The sequence below is a fragment of the Tachypleus tridentatus genome, chromosome 8, assembly GCF_004210375.1.
Source record: "Tachypleus tridentatus isolate NWPU-2018 chromosome 8, ASM421037v1, whole genome shotgun sequence".
Classification (NCBI taxonomy): Eukaryota; Metazoa; Arthropoda; class Merostomata; order Xiphosura; family Limulidae; genus Tachypleus; species Tachypleus tridentatus.
The window spans coordinates 145,103,746-145,118,333 of NC_134832.1; the positions used below are offsets into that span (position 1 = coordinate 145,103,746).

At 33.8% G+C, this 14,588-nt stretch overlaps 1 protein-coding gene across 3 annotated transcripts in view; it reads left to right on the top strand.

Annotated features, from left to right (window-relative positions):
• The window catches only part of LOC143223689 (transforming acidic coiled-coil-containing protein 3-like), a 39,407-nt gene extending 31,191 nt beyond the window's left edge, over positions 1-8,216 (top strand). For all 3 annotated transcript variants that reach the window (XM_076451991.1, XM_076451993.1, XM_076451992.1), the window contains exons 10-13: positions 670-762; positions 5,656-5,762; positions 6,452-6,572; positions 7,273-8,216. In XM_076451991.1, the coding sequence (XP_076308106.1) occupies positions 670-762; positions 5,656-5,762; positions 6,452-6,572; positions 7,273-7,338 (387 nt within the window). In that variant the 3' untranslated portion in view covers positions 7,339-8,216. The remainder of the gene's footprint in view (positions 1-669; positions 763-5,655; positions 5,763-6,451; positions 6,573-7,272) is intronic.
• The last annotated feature ends 6,372 nt before the right edge of the window (positions 8,217-14,588 follow it).

A 14,588-nucleotide genomic window follows, 5' to 3' on the forward strand; every position in this document is an offset into this window, starting at 1 on the left:
TGTTCAATATCTCTAAAAGTAAGAACTTTGTCGGTAATGTGTTGTTCAATATCTCTAAAAGTAAGAACTTTGTGGTAATGTGTTATTGAATATCTCTAAAAGTAAGAACTTTGTCGTGGTAATGTGTTGTTCAATATCTCTAAAAGTAAGAACTTTGTCGTGGTAATGTGTTGTTCAATATCTCTAAAAGTAAGAACTTTGTCGTGGTAATGTGTTGTTCAATATCTCTAAAAGTAAGAACTTTGTCGTGGTAATGTGTTGTTGAATATCTCTAAAAGTAAGAACTTTGTCGTGGTAATGTGTTGTTGAATATCTCTAAAAGTAAGAACTTTGTCGTGGTAATGTGTTGTTGAATATCTCTAAAAGTAAGAACTTTGTCGTGGTAATGTGTTGTTCAATATCTCTAAAAGTAAGAACTTTGTCGTGGTAATGTGTTGTTCAATATCTCTAAAAGTAAGAACTTTGTCGTGGTAATGTGTTGTTCAATATCTCTAAAAGTAAGAACTTTGTCGTGGTAATGTGTTGTTCAATATCTCTAAAAGTAAGAACTTTGTCGTGGTAATGTGTTGTTCAATATCTCTGAAAGTAAGAACTTTGTCGTGGTAATGTGTTGTTCAATATCTCTGAAAGTAATAACTTTATCATGGTAATGTGTTGTTGAATGGATAGGCTCTAGAAGACCTCCGGAGTGTGGAAAGTGCATTTGCTGACCTCCACAGAAGGTATGAGAAAACAAAAGGCATTGTGGAAGGATACAAACAAGTAATTTGTTTTTAATGTTTTGATTCTTTTGTGTGTGTGTGTTTCTGTATATGATTAAGAGTAATATGTGTTTTTGTCTCTGTAGAATGAAAGCCATATACTAAACTCATTATTGACTTGTGCTAAACTTACATACAGGTATTAATACCTAACAATACCTTGTGTATAACACTGCTGTACGCTAATCTAGTGTTTGGCTATTGATGTGTAACTAAAATACAGTTATTAATGTCTAAATAAGATGTTGGTGGTTAAGAGTTCTGCTTGTCATTTCAGTATTAATGTGACTCAAATACAGTTCTTACGACCTGATCTGTTATTATGTGATTATGTAATACTGCTCCACATTAATGTGGTATTTAGCTGTTGATACATGACCAACTGTGAAGTGTTGGTACAACAACTATAAAAACCATAAAGTGACAAAAAATAAAACATATCTTGAGGTTGTTTTTCTTTCCATAGTCTTTATTCAGCATCATAATAGGCCTGGTATAAAAACGTAGACCCAGACTTGTCTCGTACTTAATATGCCTCTGGATATAACAAATTCATGACCTTGAAGTGTAACCATTCAGAAAACTGTGGTGTTAGTATAGCTAACTACAAAAGGCTTATTCCATATGTCACTGTGTAAAAAACCTCAACATGTTTGCTGAAGTATCTTCATCCACAGTTGACCCCTTACTTGCCAATGGATGTACATGTTTCAGAAAAGGGGCTGGGATATCTGTCACAGATATCCCATAATTCACAACCACTTTGCTTTTTAGTAGAGTTATGTCCATGCTCACGAGATCAAATGTCAAAGCCAGAAGAAGCTTTCACTAACAGCATCTCTTTATCAACAGGTTTCAAGATCATTTGGGATAGGATTTGGGGGATCAGTGTGAAGTGTGATTCCCCTTTCTGACCTTGCCTTCCCATGGGTATGAAATTTCTAATCTATGGGGTATTGCTAACAAACACCCTTGTGAAATGTTTTTTACCCTTTCCAGCACTTCCATATTTTCCACTGTTTTTTTTGTCTATCAATTCATTGTCTGAGAGATCATCTCTTTCGTTTTAGGCAGATTATCTCTATTGCCATTCACACTGGTGAATTTTAAATTGCTTATCACTGGTCTGGTAGTAAATTACTTGGACCTGATGATGTTCATTATGAGAACTACATGTACTACCTCTTGTCTGTCGTATTCTTCTGCTGATTGTTTTTAACTGAATTTGAAAGGAGGATGTTTTCCAGATGCATGACATTACTCTGTCAACCCTTTTTCTAAGTCCAGAATGGATCCCAAGATTCCTTCTAATTATTTTCCCATTCCTTTGACTAACTATCTCTGTAAGGTTTTGGAGAGAATAATTAATGCTTGTCTTGTGTAATTCCTTGAATCAAACAGTCTTCTCTTAGTCACCAAGTGTGGTTTTTGTACAGAGTGCTTCACAGTGGACCATCTGATTCATTTTGAATCTTCAGTCAGGGAAGTCTTCCTTAAGAAGGAGCATCTTGTATCTATTTTATCTCAAGAAGCTTTACAACACCACATGGAGGTTTAACGTTTTGCAGGATCTCTATTGGTATGGATTACATGGTCATTGTCCTTTTTTTTTTGTAACATTTTACTTGACAGGTGTTTTGATAATTGATGGTCTGTCATTCCTCCCTTTGGCCCTCATATCTGAGCAAAATTGACTAAATTATGTCTGACTTGGGCATTATTACTGAGTTTGGTGATTGGTCTATCCCACCATGGCTCATTACCATTCCCACTTGTGACCCTTCTTTGAGTCATCTAAGGAGGATTGATACTCCCAATTGGAAGTACCATATTCTCATTGTTGAACATATTCTGACCCATTATTCTTGTTTTTCACAGATTGTTCAAAATAGGATGACTCTGTGGGCTCTGTCTCAGTTTCCTATCACTGAATGTAGGGTCACAGGGTCCTCCATTCAAATTTTATGTTCACTACTGAATTGTAGACAATTCCACTTGCCTGGCATCACATAGAGTCTAAAAGATAAACTAATTGTACTATTTGTACTAACTCTCTTAGCTCTTAGTTGGCCCTGGGATCATTTAAGGTGAGTTTTTACCTAGTTCTTTTGGAAATTCAGAAATGACTAGCCCACTTCTCTATCATCTATATTGATTAAGTGTTGTTGTTTTTTCTTATTATGTTGGTATGCATGGGAACAAACTTGCTGACACCATACATAAACCTGTCTGCTCTGGCATGGGCATAGCTACGATTGCCTCTTGGGTGGACTGTAAACCTGTCATCAAGGCTCAGCCTCATGCCAGTTGGCAATCAATCTGGGTTAAGCAACATAAGGACAAGCTTTTTCAGATCAAATCTACTATTATAGTTTGGCCTTCTAGTATTCTTAATGATTGGAGAGAAGAAGCTGTCTTTTCAAAATTCTACATTGGCAACAGTTTCACTACTCATTGTTTTGTTTTACAAGTTCTTAATCTGCCAATGTGCAGCTTTTGTGACACTCAGATCACAATTGTTCATGTTTTACTTGCATGCCATTACTATGACTGTGAGTGGCAATGTCACTTTTGACTTGTTTTTTCTCAGGATTTACTCGTTGGCAATAATACTGTCCAAATTGACTGTGTTTCTTGCTTTTTGTGGGCTTTTAGCCTTTTAAATTCTACTTAATTTTTAACCTCATTTAGTCATATTTTGCTTTTACTTTTATTACTTTCTTATTTTGATTACAGCTGGTTGTTTGGCACAGATAGCCTCATTACTTTTGGTCAATAAATTCCAAACAACCAACCAAAAACAAATTTAAGACATCTGTTAGCAAGCAAACAGTGTTGGTTACAAATTAATGCAGGTTTTGTAAGTTTAAAAGTGCAAATATTTGAAACTAGATAACTTTAGCATTTATCACACACACTATTTATTAGTAGTTTACCAAACACTTCACCAAAATTTAAAATATTAGTACATGACTTAAAAGAAGAAATTAACAGTTTCAAAAAGTAGAATAATTTTAAGACCCCTAGATTCTAACATACTGATAATTAAAAAGTACTAATGAAAGTAATGATAATGGATGAATTGATATTGCTAAGAATCACCCATTGAAGTAATGACACCAAGAATAAAAACATTGACAGCTTTGATTTTTAAAAAAATTCTAGCACATTTGAATAGTTCATGATTCTTCTTTATTATCCTGAAGAATAGTGAAATATTCAAAAACGGTTAAGTTTTGGGTCTCTTTTAAAAAACTATTGAAACTTTTGTGTGTGATCCTGAATTGATGGCTTTGCTCATTGATTTTTGTCTATGTAATGGAGTCCATGTGAAAAGTTTATGTTGAAATCAACACCAGTGTTTTAGAAAAATCCTTCAAAACTGTGGTTGTGTCTTTAGAAGTGCATTCTGTTATTATTATTATTATTATTATGGGTAGTGTTTTATACTGTTTGAGTTAAGCCAGAAGAGTGTCATCATGAGATTCAAAGAAACAGGAACAGCATTAATAGTTAACAGACGGAAATCTTCTTTAGGTTGCAGCCATATTAGATGTGAATTTGTATCTGTGGAGTACCCCAGCCAAGAACGTAGTAGATTATTAATTGGTGCAACAAGTTTTAAAGATCCCATCTGAACATTGCAAGCTCAATCTTGTTGAAATGGTTTATGCTGAAGTTAAAATGTTGGTGTGAAAGCAAACTTCTACCTGTAACCTCACAGTTTTGAAAGTATCTGATCAAGACTTCTTTCCACCTAAACTGAATAAAAAGTAACAATTTCAAGTAAAATATCAAGGTTTCATTATATGTTAAAAACTGTTTAAAAAAAATGAAAATAAATTAAATGTACATGAAACTATATCAAGTTGCATTGTCTATGTCATCTAGTGAATGAATTTTAATGGATAAAGAACAATTGTTTTCAAATGTTTGAGTACCAATAGAATGAGAAAAGTAGTCAATTTTGTGGCTAAGTAATTAAATCATAGTCATCAGTGTAATACTATTTACTATTGATGGAAATATCCATTTTGTAGTGTTTCCCATTGGTGGAATTGCTGAACTACTCTTATACTAGTCTCTATTGGTGGAACTACTGATCCTGTTTTTATACTATTCACTATTGGTAGAGTCTGCATTTTGCATCATATTAAGTAATTCTATGTTCTTGTATCTTATAATGTTCAGTGTATTGATTGTTTGTTTATTTTTAATTTCACAAAATGCTACACAAGGGCTATCTGCACCAGCCGTCCATAATTTAGCAGTGTAAGACTACAAGGAAGGCACTTAGTCAACACCAACCACTTTTGGTCTACTCTTTTACCAACAGATAGTGGGATTGACTGTCATATTATAACACCTCTATAACTGAAAATGCGAGCATGTTTATTGTAAAGGGAATTCAAACCTGTGTCCTCAGATTATGAATTGAGCATCCTAATCACCTGTGCATGTATAGTGTGAACAACTGACCAACAAAATCTGGTTAAATAACCTATTTTAAATTAAACCCTACCAGTAATTAGTGGATTAATTATGGTGTTGATGGTATTTTTATTTATATATTTTGTTTTGACTTGTGTGTCATTAGAGATTCTATACTTAACTGTCATAGACCCATACCTGCAAATGTAGTACATAAATGGCTTAAAAATGTGTTTAAAAACCAGTATCCTCAGCTTGGATCATACTGGTAATTTTAAGGTCAATTGCTCTACAACATTCAAGTGCTGTGGTAGAGAAGCAAAAAACTGTATAGGAGATTTAAAGGTGGTATGTATTGAAGCAGTCTTTAATTATTATTGAAGCTGTATGTTGATATTTAAACTCCAATTTTATGTAGTTTACAAGATGATAACATGGTTGTTTATCTAACTCTCCAAAACAGAATGAGGAGTGGATGAAACAGCATTTCAGTGAAATGCAAATGAAACTGAAGAACCAGGAACAGATGTATGAAGAACTCAGAAACCGCACAGAGAAAAAGTTGGACAGGTTGTTGCTACGTTTCTTGTATTTTACTGTTAATGAAAATAAGTGTAATCCGTAATCTTTTATATAAGCAAGCTTATTCAAGGTCAGATTTCAAGTTCTTACAAGTTGATCAAGGTTTTGTTAACAAGAGTATTCAGTGTTAGATCTTAAAGATTTTAACTTCATACAATTGGATTGATTTAGATCTTCTTAACAAAGGTTTTCAAAGCTAGATTTTAACTTGATACACAAATGTTGATTTAGGTTTTGTTTGTTAACAAGGGCTTTAAAGATTAGATTTTTAACCCAGTATAAATTGGCTCTATAAGTGCTATTTTATTAGGTTATTTTGAGTGTTTAGTACTATTTTAGGATGATTATATTCTTTAAAATGTGCTGGATTTTGTTAGTTTATTTGTTAGCAAGCTAATACAGTTCTGTTTTGAGTAATGTTCATCAGTGTGAAGAGATCTCAAGTATATCTATATTTTCATGTGAACCTTCTCCCAGTAAAAATTGGCTTTTATCCCATTTGATAGTTGTAAGTACTTATTAGAATGAGATTATTGATAATTATAACTCTCTGTTTAATTATTGTCAGATGTACTGTCACTTGTTGACATAAGGTTAAAACAAAAATTAAAAATGTTTAACATTCTGAATTATGCTGACTATCACTCAGTGAAGGTACAAACTTTTTTTATATACAGTGCTAATTTGGTGATAGAAAATACCAAGAGAGTTACTGAAGCAGAAAAAACAGCCTTAACATTGCAGCTTAAGAAAGCAGAGATGAGAATAAGTAGCCTTGAAAACAACTTGGAATATAAGGTAAAGAGGTTTATATTCTGTGAACATAAAGAGGCCTGCTTGCATGTGAAGAAGTTTGGGATGTAGCCTATTTAAGAAGAAAAAGTGGGTGTCTCATGTAGAGAGTGTTTGGAGAAATAAATTGGGAGATTTTAAGTAGCAAAACAGATGACTGCTTGTACAGTAAGTGTTTGGAAAATTAGTTAGGAAGTTTTATGTAATAGAAAGAGGGTTATTTGTGCAGAAAGAATTTTGGAAAATGATTCAAAATTTTTATATTAACGAGTATTTAGACAAGTTAAAACCAGTAATGACAGTATTTTACAAAAACATAATTTTTATAACTTCTGATCTTGGGATCAGTTTTGACTGTAGAAAAAGAAATTCCCTTGTGTAGGAAGACTTGAAAAGTAGTTGGGAGTTTTTATGTAGCATAGAAAGGGTTGCCTGTATGGAGTAGGATTTATGAAATGAGTTTGGGTTTGTTTGTTTTTTCTCTCTTTTTGTGTGTGCAGAAAATTTCGGAATTTTTATGTAGGAGGAAAAGTTATCTCTATTTATAATTTTTTATTATAGGAGCAGTTTTAAAACTATGAAAACCTTTATGAAATATGATTTATTGAATATAGAGTCAACTAAGAAACTTGTAACTCTGTATTTACCAACTAAAACACACTCTCCTAAGAAATAATTACTAATAAAATTGACTTGTTTTTCTTAGACCTGTGAAAACACCAAGCTGTCAAATATCTGTGATGAACTTATTGCTAAGGTTGGGAAGATATAATCACCAGAAGTGACTAGGAACAACTATTATACTGGAATTTCTTTCCACAGATGGGCTTCCATGAAAATAATAATCTTGCATTCACTTGTGATGACGTTGACAAGCTTAATATTCAATAATATATAGGTTTTAATTGTTTTGGATAACTTAATATCTTGTTTTATTTATATAAATATATTTTTTTACTTGAATAACTAACTTATTGTACAATCAATGTTGTCCAATAATGTTTGATGTTTTAGAAACTTGTTTAAAAAATTTTGTTACCAATGTGATTTCCTAAGTATTGAAACATTAATTATCTGACAGATGACCTAATAAATCAATATCAACTGTACCAAAATGTGAATTACAGCAGTTTTGTTGAGTTTTGAAAAGTTTGTTGTTAATTAAAAGAATAAATATTTCAAAATGATTGGTTCAATACGGTCTAAAGTTTTGCCTGAACTTCTGTACAGCTCAAATAAATTACAAAATATTTATATTTTGAATTATGTGTGATAAAGAAAGTGTCTTCACCAGCATGACATGAAAGTTTTGTTTTAATGAACTTATACAAATTAGGTCTCAATTGAGTAATTTGGTTTCTTAGATATACCTAAATGAATAATATGCCATCATTTCTATGGCATAAGTTTTATTTGTGTCACTGTTTACCTTCACAATCATTGTACATAAATATATTAGTGTATATTGGTTATTTTATTTTGTACAAGATTGTGTGATTTCAAAACTAATTTTATCCAAAACTGTTGGTGCTCAGAAGATTAGGGGTTTAGTCATTTCTTCTCAATTAATTTTGTAGTGTAACTTGTGTGTTGGTTGGTGTAATAATTCTTCTTGAATTTGTATAAAAATAAAAACATTGTTTTTCTTGAGTTGAGTCTGATCTCTAATTAATCAGTAAACGGAGAAGCTGTTCTACTTTTAATGAAGAAACTAACTCTGATATAGAAGCACCAAGCCTGATCTCTGATCAGTCAGTAATCAGAAAAGCTGTTCTATTTTCATCAAGAAACAAACACAGATATAAAAGAATTGAGTCTGCTCTCTGATTGGTCAGTGAACAGAAAAGCTCTGTTACTTTTATGAAGAAAGTAATGTTGATAGAAATGAAACACAAAAAGTGGGATTAACTGCTGGACATTAAAGTAACACTGAAAAACATCACGCATAAGTGTAGAATTTTGAAGTCCTCAGTCTATCAGATCAGTGGTGTTGAAACTGACTGATACTGTTGTTTACAGACACATTTTCTATATGAAAATCATTCTTGTATAATACATTTTTATTAACATACTCTTTCAACACTATAGATACAAAATATTCAACATTTTAGCAGGAAATCCAACAATACTTTGTTTGTTTTGTTTTTGAAGTACGTGCAAAGCTACTCGAGAGCTATCTTTGCTAGCTGTCCCTAATTTAGCAGTGTAAGACTAGAGGGAAGGCAGCTAGTCATCACCACCAACTCTTGCTCTACTCTTTTACTAACGAATAGTGGGATTGATCGTCACATTATAATGTCCCATGGCTGAAAAGGCGAGCATGTTTGGAGCAACGGGGATGCGAACCCGCCACCCTCAGATTACGAGTCACACGCTTTAGCCCACCTGGCTATGCTGGGCCCAAACATTACTACACATATAAATCACTCAACATTCCTTTAGCAGGAAAACCAACATTACTACACATACAAATCATTCAACATTCCTTTAGTAGGAAAACCAACATTACTACACATACAAATCATTCAACATTCCTTTAGCAGGAAAACCAACATTACTACACATACAAATCATCATCCAGGGAAAACCAACATTACTACACATACAAATCATCCAACGTTCCTTTAGAGGGAAAACCAACATTACTACACACATAAATCATTCAACATTCCTTTAGTAGGAAAACCAACATTACTACACATACAAATCATTCAACATTCCTTTAGCAGGAAAACCAACATTACTACACATACAAATCATTCAACATTCCTTTAGTAGGAAAACCAACATTACTACACATACAAATCATTCAACATTCCTTTAGAGGGAAAACCAACATTACTACACATACAAATCATTCAACATTCCTTTAGAGGGAAAACCAACATTACTACACATACAAATCATTCAACATTCCTTTAGTAGGAAAACCAACATTACTACACATACAAATCATTCAACATTCCTTTAGTAGGAAAACCAACATTACTACACATACAAATCATTCAACATTCCTTTAGTAGGAAAACCAACATTACTACACATACAAATCATTCAACATTCCTTTAGAGGGAAAACCAACATTACTACACATACAAATCATTCAACATTCCTTTGGTAGGAAAACCAACATTACTACACATACAAATCATTCAACGTTCCTTTAGTAGGAAAACCAACATTACTACACATACAAATCATTCAACGTTCCTTTAGAGGAAAAACCAACATTACTACACATATAAATCATTCAACATTCCTTTAGTAGGAAAACCAACATTACTACACATACAAATCATTCAACATTCCTTTAGCAGGAAAACCAACATTACTACACATACAAATCATTCAACATTCCTTTAGCAGGAAAACCAACATTACTACACATACAAATCATTCAACATTCCTTTAGCAGGAAAACCAACATTACTACACATACAAATCATTCAACATTCCTTTAGCAGGAAAACCAACATTACTACACATACAAATCATTCAACATTCCTTTAGAGGGAAAACCAACATTACTACACATACAAATCATTCAACATTCCTTTAGTAGGAAAACCAACATTACTACACATACAAATCATTCAACGTTCCTTTAGTAGGAAAACCAACATTACTACACATACAAATCATTCAACATTCCTTTAGTAGGAAAACCAACATTACTACACATATAAATCATTCAACATTCCTTTAGTAGGAAAACCAACATTACTACACATACAAATCATTCAACATTCCTTTAGTAGGAAAACCAACATTACTACACATACAAATCATTCAACATTCCTTTAGTAGGAAAACCAACATTACTACACATACAAATCATTCAACATTCCTTTAGTAGGAAAACCAACATTACTACACATACAAATTATTCAACATTTCTTCATCAAGAAAACCAATATTACTACAGATATAAATTAGTCAGGATTCCTTTAGCAGGAAAACCAACATTATTACAAATATAAATTATTCATCATTGGTTCCTACTCCCTCTCAGTGGTAAATCTGTAGAATTTAGAATACAACACTAGAAACCAACTATCAATACCCATGGTGGACTCACCACAAATAGTGCATTGTGTAACTAAGTGCTTAACTACAAACAAATATACAACATTACCTTAGCAGGAAATGCAACGTTACTATAGATATAAATTATTAAAATTATCTTAGCAGGAATATTGACATTATTATATTTATAACTTACTCAACACTAGCAGAAGAACCGATATCCTGGACAGAAGTCACGTAAATTCATGATTAACGGAAGGTTATCTTTATAAGAACATTAGCATTACTGTAAGTATAAAGCATCAAAATTATTAAAATTTACTTAGCATCACTATATATACAAATTATTTTAATTACCCTTAGCAAGAAAAACATTAGTGTTGATATAAATTATACAATTGCTTTAGCATGACTGTCAGTCAACATTACTATATATACTGTGAGGGTTAACGTAAAGTACGTCGTATTACAGAAATAACATAATACAACAAAGATGTCTGTTGAAATTTTAAAAAATGTTTGTTTGTTTTGTTTGTTTGTTTGTTTTGAAATTTCGCACAAAGCTACTCAAGGGCTATCTGTGCTAGCCGTCCCTAATTTAGCAGTGTAAGACTAGAGGGAAGGCAGCTAGTCATCACCACCCACCGCCAACTCTTGGGCTACTCTTTTACCAACGAATAGTGGGATTGACCGTCACATTATACACCCCCACGGCTGGGAGGGCGAGCATGTTTAGCGTGACGCGGGCGCGAACCCGCGACCCTCGGATGTAATTCGTTAACTGTGATACAATATTCAGAAATTAAATCCTGTTATTATCATCCAAGAAAACCGGCCTGGATCTTATAACTATGCTTGATAAGATTTTTAGTTATTTTTAATGAATATGCTTTTAATGCGTTTGCATTGAAAGGCATTTTTCAAATGATGCACAAAAAGTAAAGTTTAAAAGCGAGGTTTATTCTGCTTAAATAGTGCCCAATTTCACCTTAACTACTTACAGCACGGCATAGATGTATCCCAGATGAGCAATAAAATAGCAATTACATTAATCTTTTTATGTGAATTAGTTTCAGTTCGTGTAGTTTTATGGTTACATTAACTACACACTTTAGCAAGATGGGCAATAAACGTTGTATTCTAAATTACTAGTTCCATACAACGTATTTTTTTTAATTTGTAAACTATATGAATGGTAGCACCCGTCATTGTTTTAGGAATATTCCTAGCTTTCTATACAAACATTTCTCTGAAATAAACAATATAATTTTACGCAGACTTTTCTTTTGTTACAATTCAGACGATTATTTTTTATTTTGCGCACAGCTATACGAGGGCTATCGGCGCTAGCTGTCCCTAATTTAGCAGTGTAAGACTAGAGGGAAGGCAGCTAGTCATCACCACCCACCGCCAACTCTTGGGCTACTCTTATATCAACGAATAGTGGGATTGACCGTCACATTATAACGCTCCCTCGGCTGAAAGGGCGAGCATATTTCGTGCGACGGGGATTCGAACCCGCGACCCTCAGATTACGAGTCCAACGCCTTAACCCACCTGGCCATGCCGGGCCAAATTCAGACGAACTGTACGATCCAAAATTTGCATTTCTGATGTTAATGAATTTTGCAATTAGAGAATTCTTTACTCTTTTTACGATTAGATTAGGCCTGGCCGGATAATTTGGGCGCTCAACTCTTTATCTGAGGGTCGCGGGTTCGAATCCCCGTCATACCAAACATGCTCGCCATTTCAGCCGTGGGGGTGTTATAACGTGATGGTCAATCCCACTATTCGTTGGTAAAAGAGTAGCCCAAGAGTTGACGATGGGTGGTGATGACGGGTAGCGCAGATAGTCCTCGTGTAACTTTGTGCGAAATTCAGAAACAAGCAAAAACAAAGATCAAATTGATGGTGTAGCCATGGGTTCTAGTTTGACTCGTTCTTTAGCTAATATTTTCTTTATATTCATCAAATATTAAGTGGCTGGATAATTATCCACAGTCTACTGAACCTATGTAATTATAAGAGGTATGTAGTTGACACTATCAGTAATCCAAATCATATTTATTCCCCCCCCCGTGACACAGCAGTATGTCTACGGACTTACAACAGTATAGACCGGGTTTCGATACCCGTGGTAGGCAGAGCACAGATAGCCCATTGTGTTGCTTTGTGTTTAACTTCAAACAAATACAAATACTTTTCTGCTTTAGGACTATTAAAGTTCTAGACTAAAAGTATGAAATTTACTGTTCAACATCCACAATATCATATGATTGCATTTCAAGTTACATTAGTGTATAACTTTGATGTTAACATTAATTATTCTTTACCATAAGAAAAAAAAAATACTTACAATTAATTTTACTAGTTATATACCTACTGTGTTTGACAGAAAACCTGGTGGTATCTTTATTTCATTATGCGTATAAAATCTTAAGTACTTATGAATGTTTTCATAAAGTGTTTAGCAGCATCAGAGTCACCCGATGGTAAGTTTATAAAATTACAATACCAAAACGTAGGGTTCCATTCCCACCAAAGGACAAAGCACAGTCAGCCCATTCTGAAAATTTGCAATAAAACAACACCCCTTTATTTCTTCTATAGTGGTAGTTTCGACACACAGAGAGCCCCTTGTGTAACTGTGTTAAAACAATAAAACAAACAAAATTACATCAAAAATTTTTGTACAGAAAAAATAACTCTTTTATTTATACTATTAATGGAATAGTGAAGTCTATCAGTTTACCTCTTCTGGATGTACACAAGGTTATATCGGTTTACTGCAAGAAAGATGTTGTGTGCGAGTGAAAAACTTCTACACTTCAGGAGGACCAATAAATGAAGCGTATTGAATTACGTCGTAGGTTGATGTAAACGTAATCGTCCAATGACGTTTTCATGTTAACAAGGGCCAGTGATTCGTAAACTGGGGCCAAAACTCGATCCAATTAACTGAGTATTTAAATTGTTGCTTATGTTATAAGTTTAAAAAAAAAGAAAGAAAAGGCTGTCTATTTTTATTACCAATAGTACTACGGCATGGTATTTTCAACCTGAACGGCAGTTCTTGCGATATTTTGTTTGTTTTGAATTTCGAACAAAGCTACATAGGCCTATCTGTACTAGCCGCCCATAATTTAGCATCACCACTCACCAACAACTCTTTTACCAATGAATAGTGGAATTGACCATAATATTATAATGCCCCTATGGCTTAAAGGACCAGCATTGTTTGTGTGATGGGGATTTGAATCTTTGATCTAAATGACTACGTGTCAAATGCCCTAACCACCTGGCCATCCCGGGTCTTCGTGCGAGATATCGGATAAAAAGTCAGGTCAGATCAGAAGCCCCAGCAACTATCATAACCTACCCACTCTAAAGTTGTTGATCAGATAAAGGACAATTAGTCAGCAACACCCATCGTCTACACAGCTACCTTTAAGCAAATGGAAGGATTAACTGTCTCTTTTATAACGCGACCACAACTAAAAATGTGAATTTCGCGAACTGAAACCTTTGTCCTTGTAATACGCCACACAGCTCATCTCGAATAGCAAGTCTCAATCAAGAGTGTCTAATCAGAAGAAAAGGTGTAAAGAAAACAAACTGTATTTGTTTATGTCTCTTTCAAAATCGGAGCTGGAGAGCAACTGCAGAAATAATTTGTTTGAAATTAACTAAAGATCACGATTTAAAACAATTCAGATACTGGTATCACACAATTAAGTCACATTCAAGTCTGTGTCGGTTCTTAGCACCAGCTGCGTATTACACCAGTCAGTATGTTTTATTTTCAGTTGAATTTGCATTACTTTTAATGGAGCCAATCTGACCTGGTAATGAATGTGCTGTGAATCTGAAAGGCCACGGCTCGTGTTAAGTTGCAGCTAAAACGCGCTCCGCGCTTTGGAACTGTAGGTGCATTATAAGAGTAACGGTCAAATCCAACTATTCGGTTAGAGATGCCCAGTAGTATGTGATAAG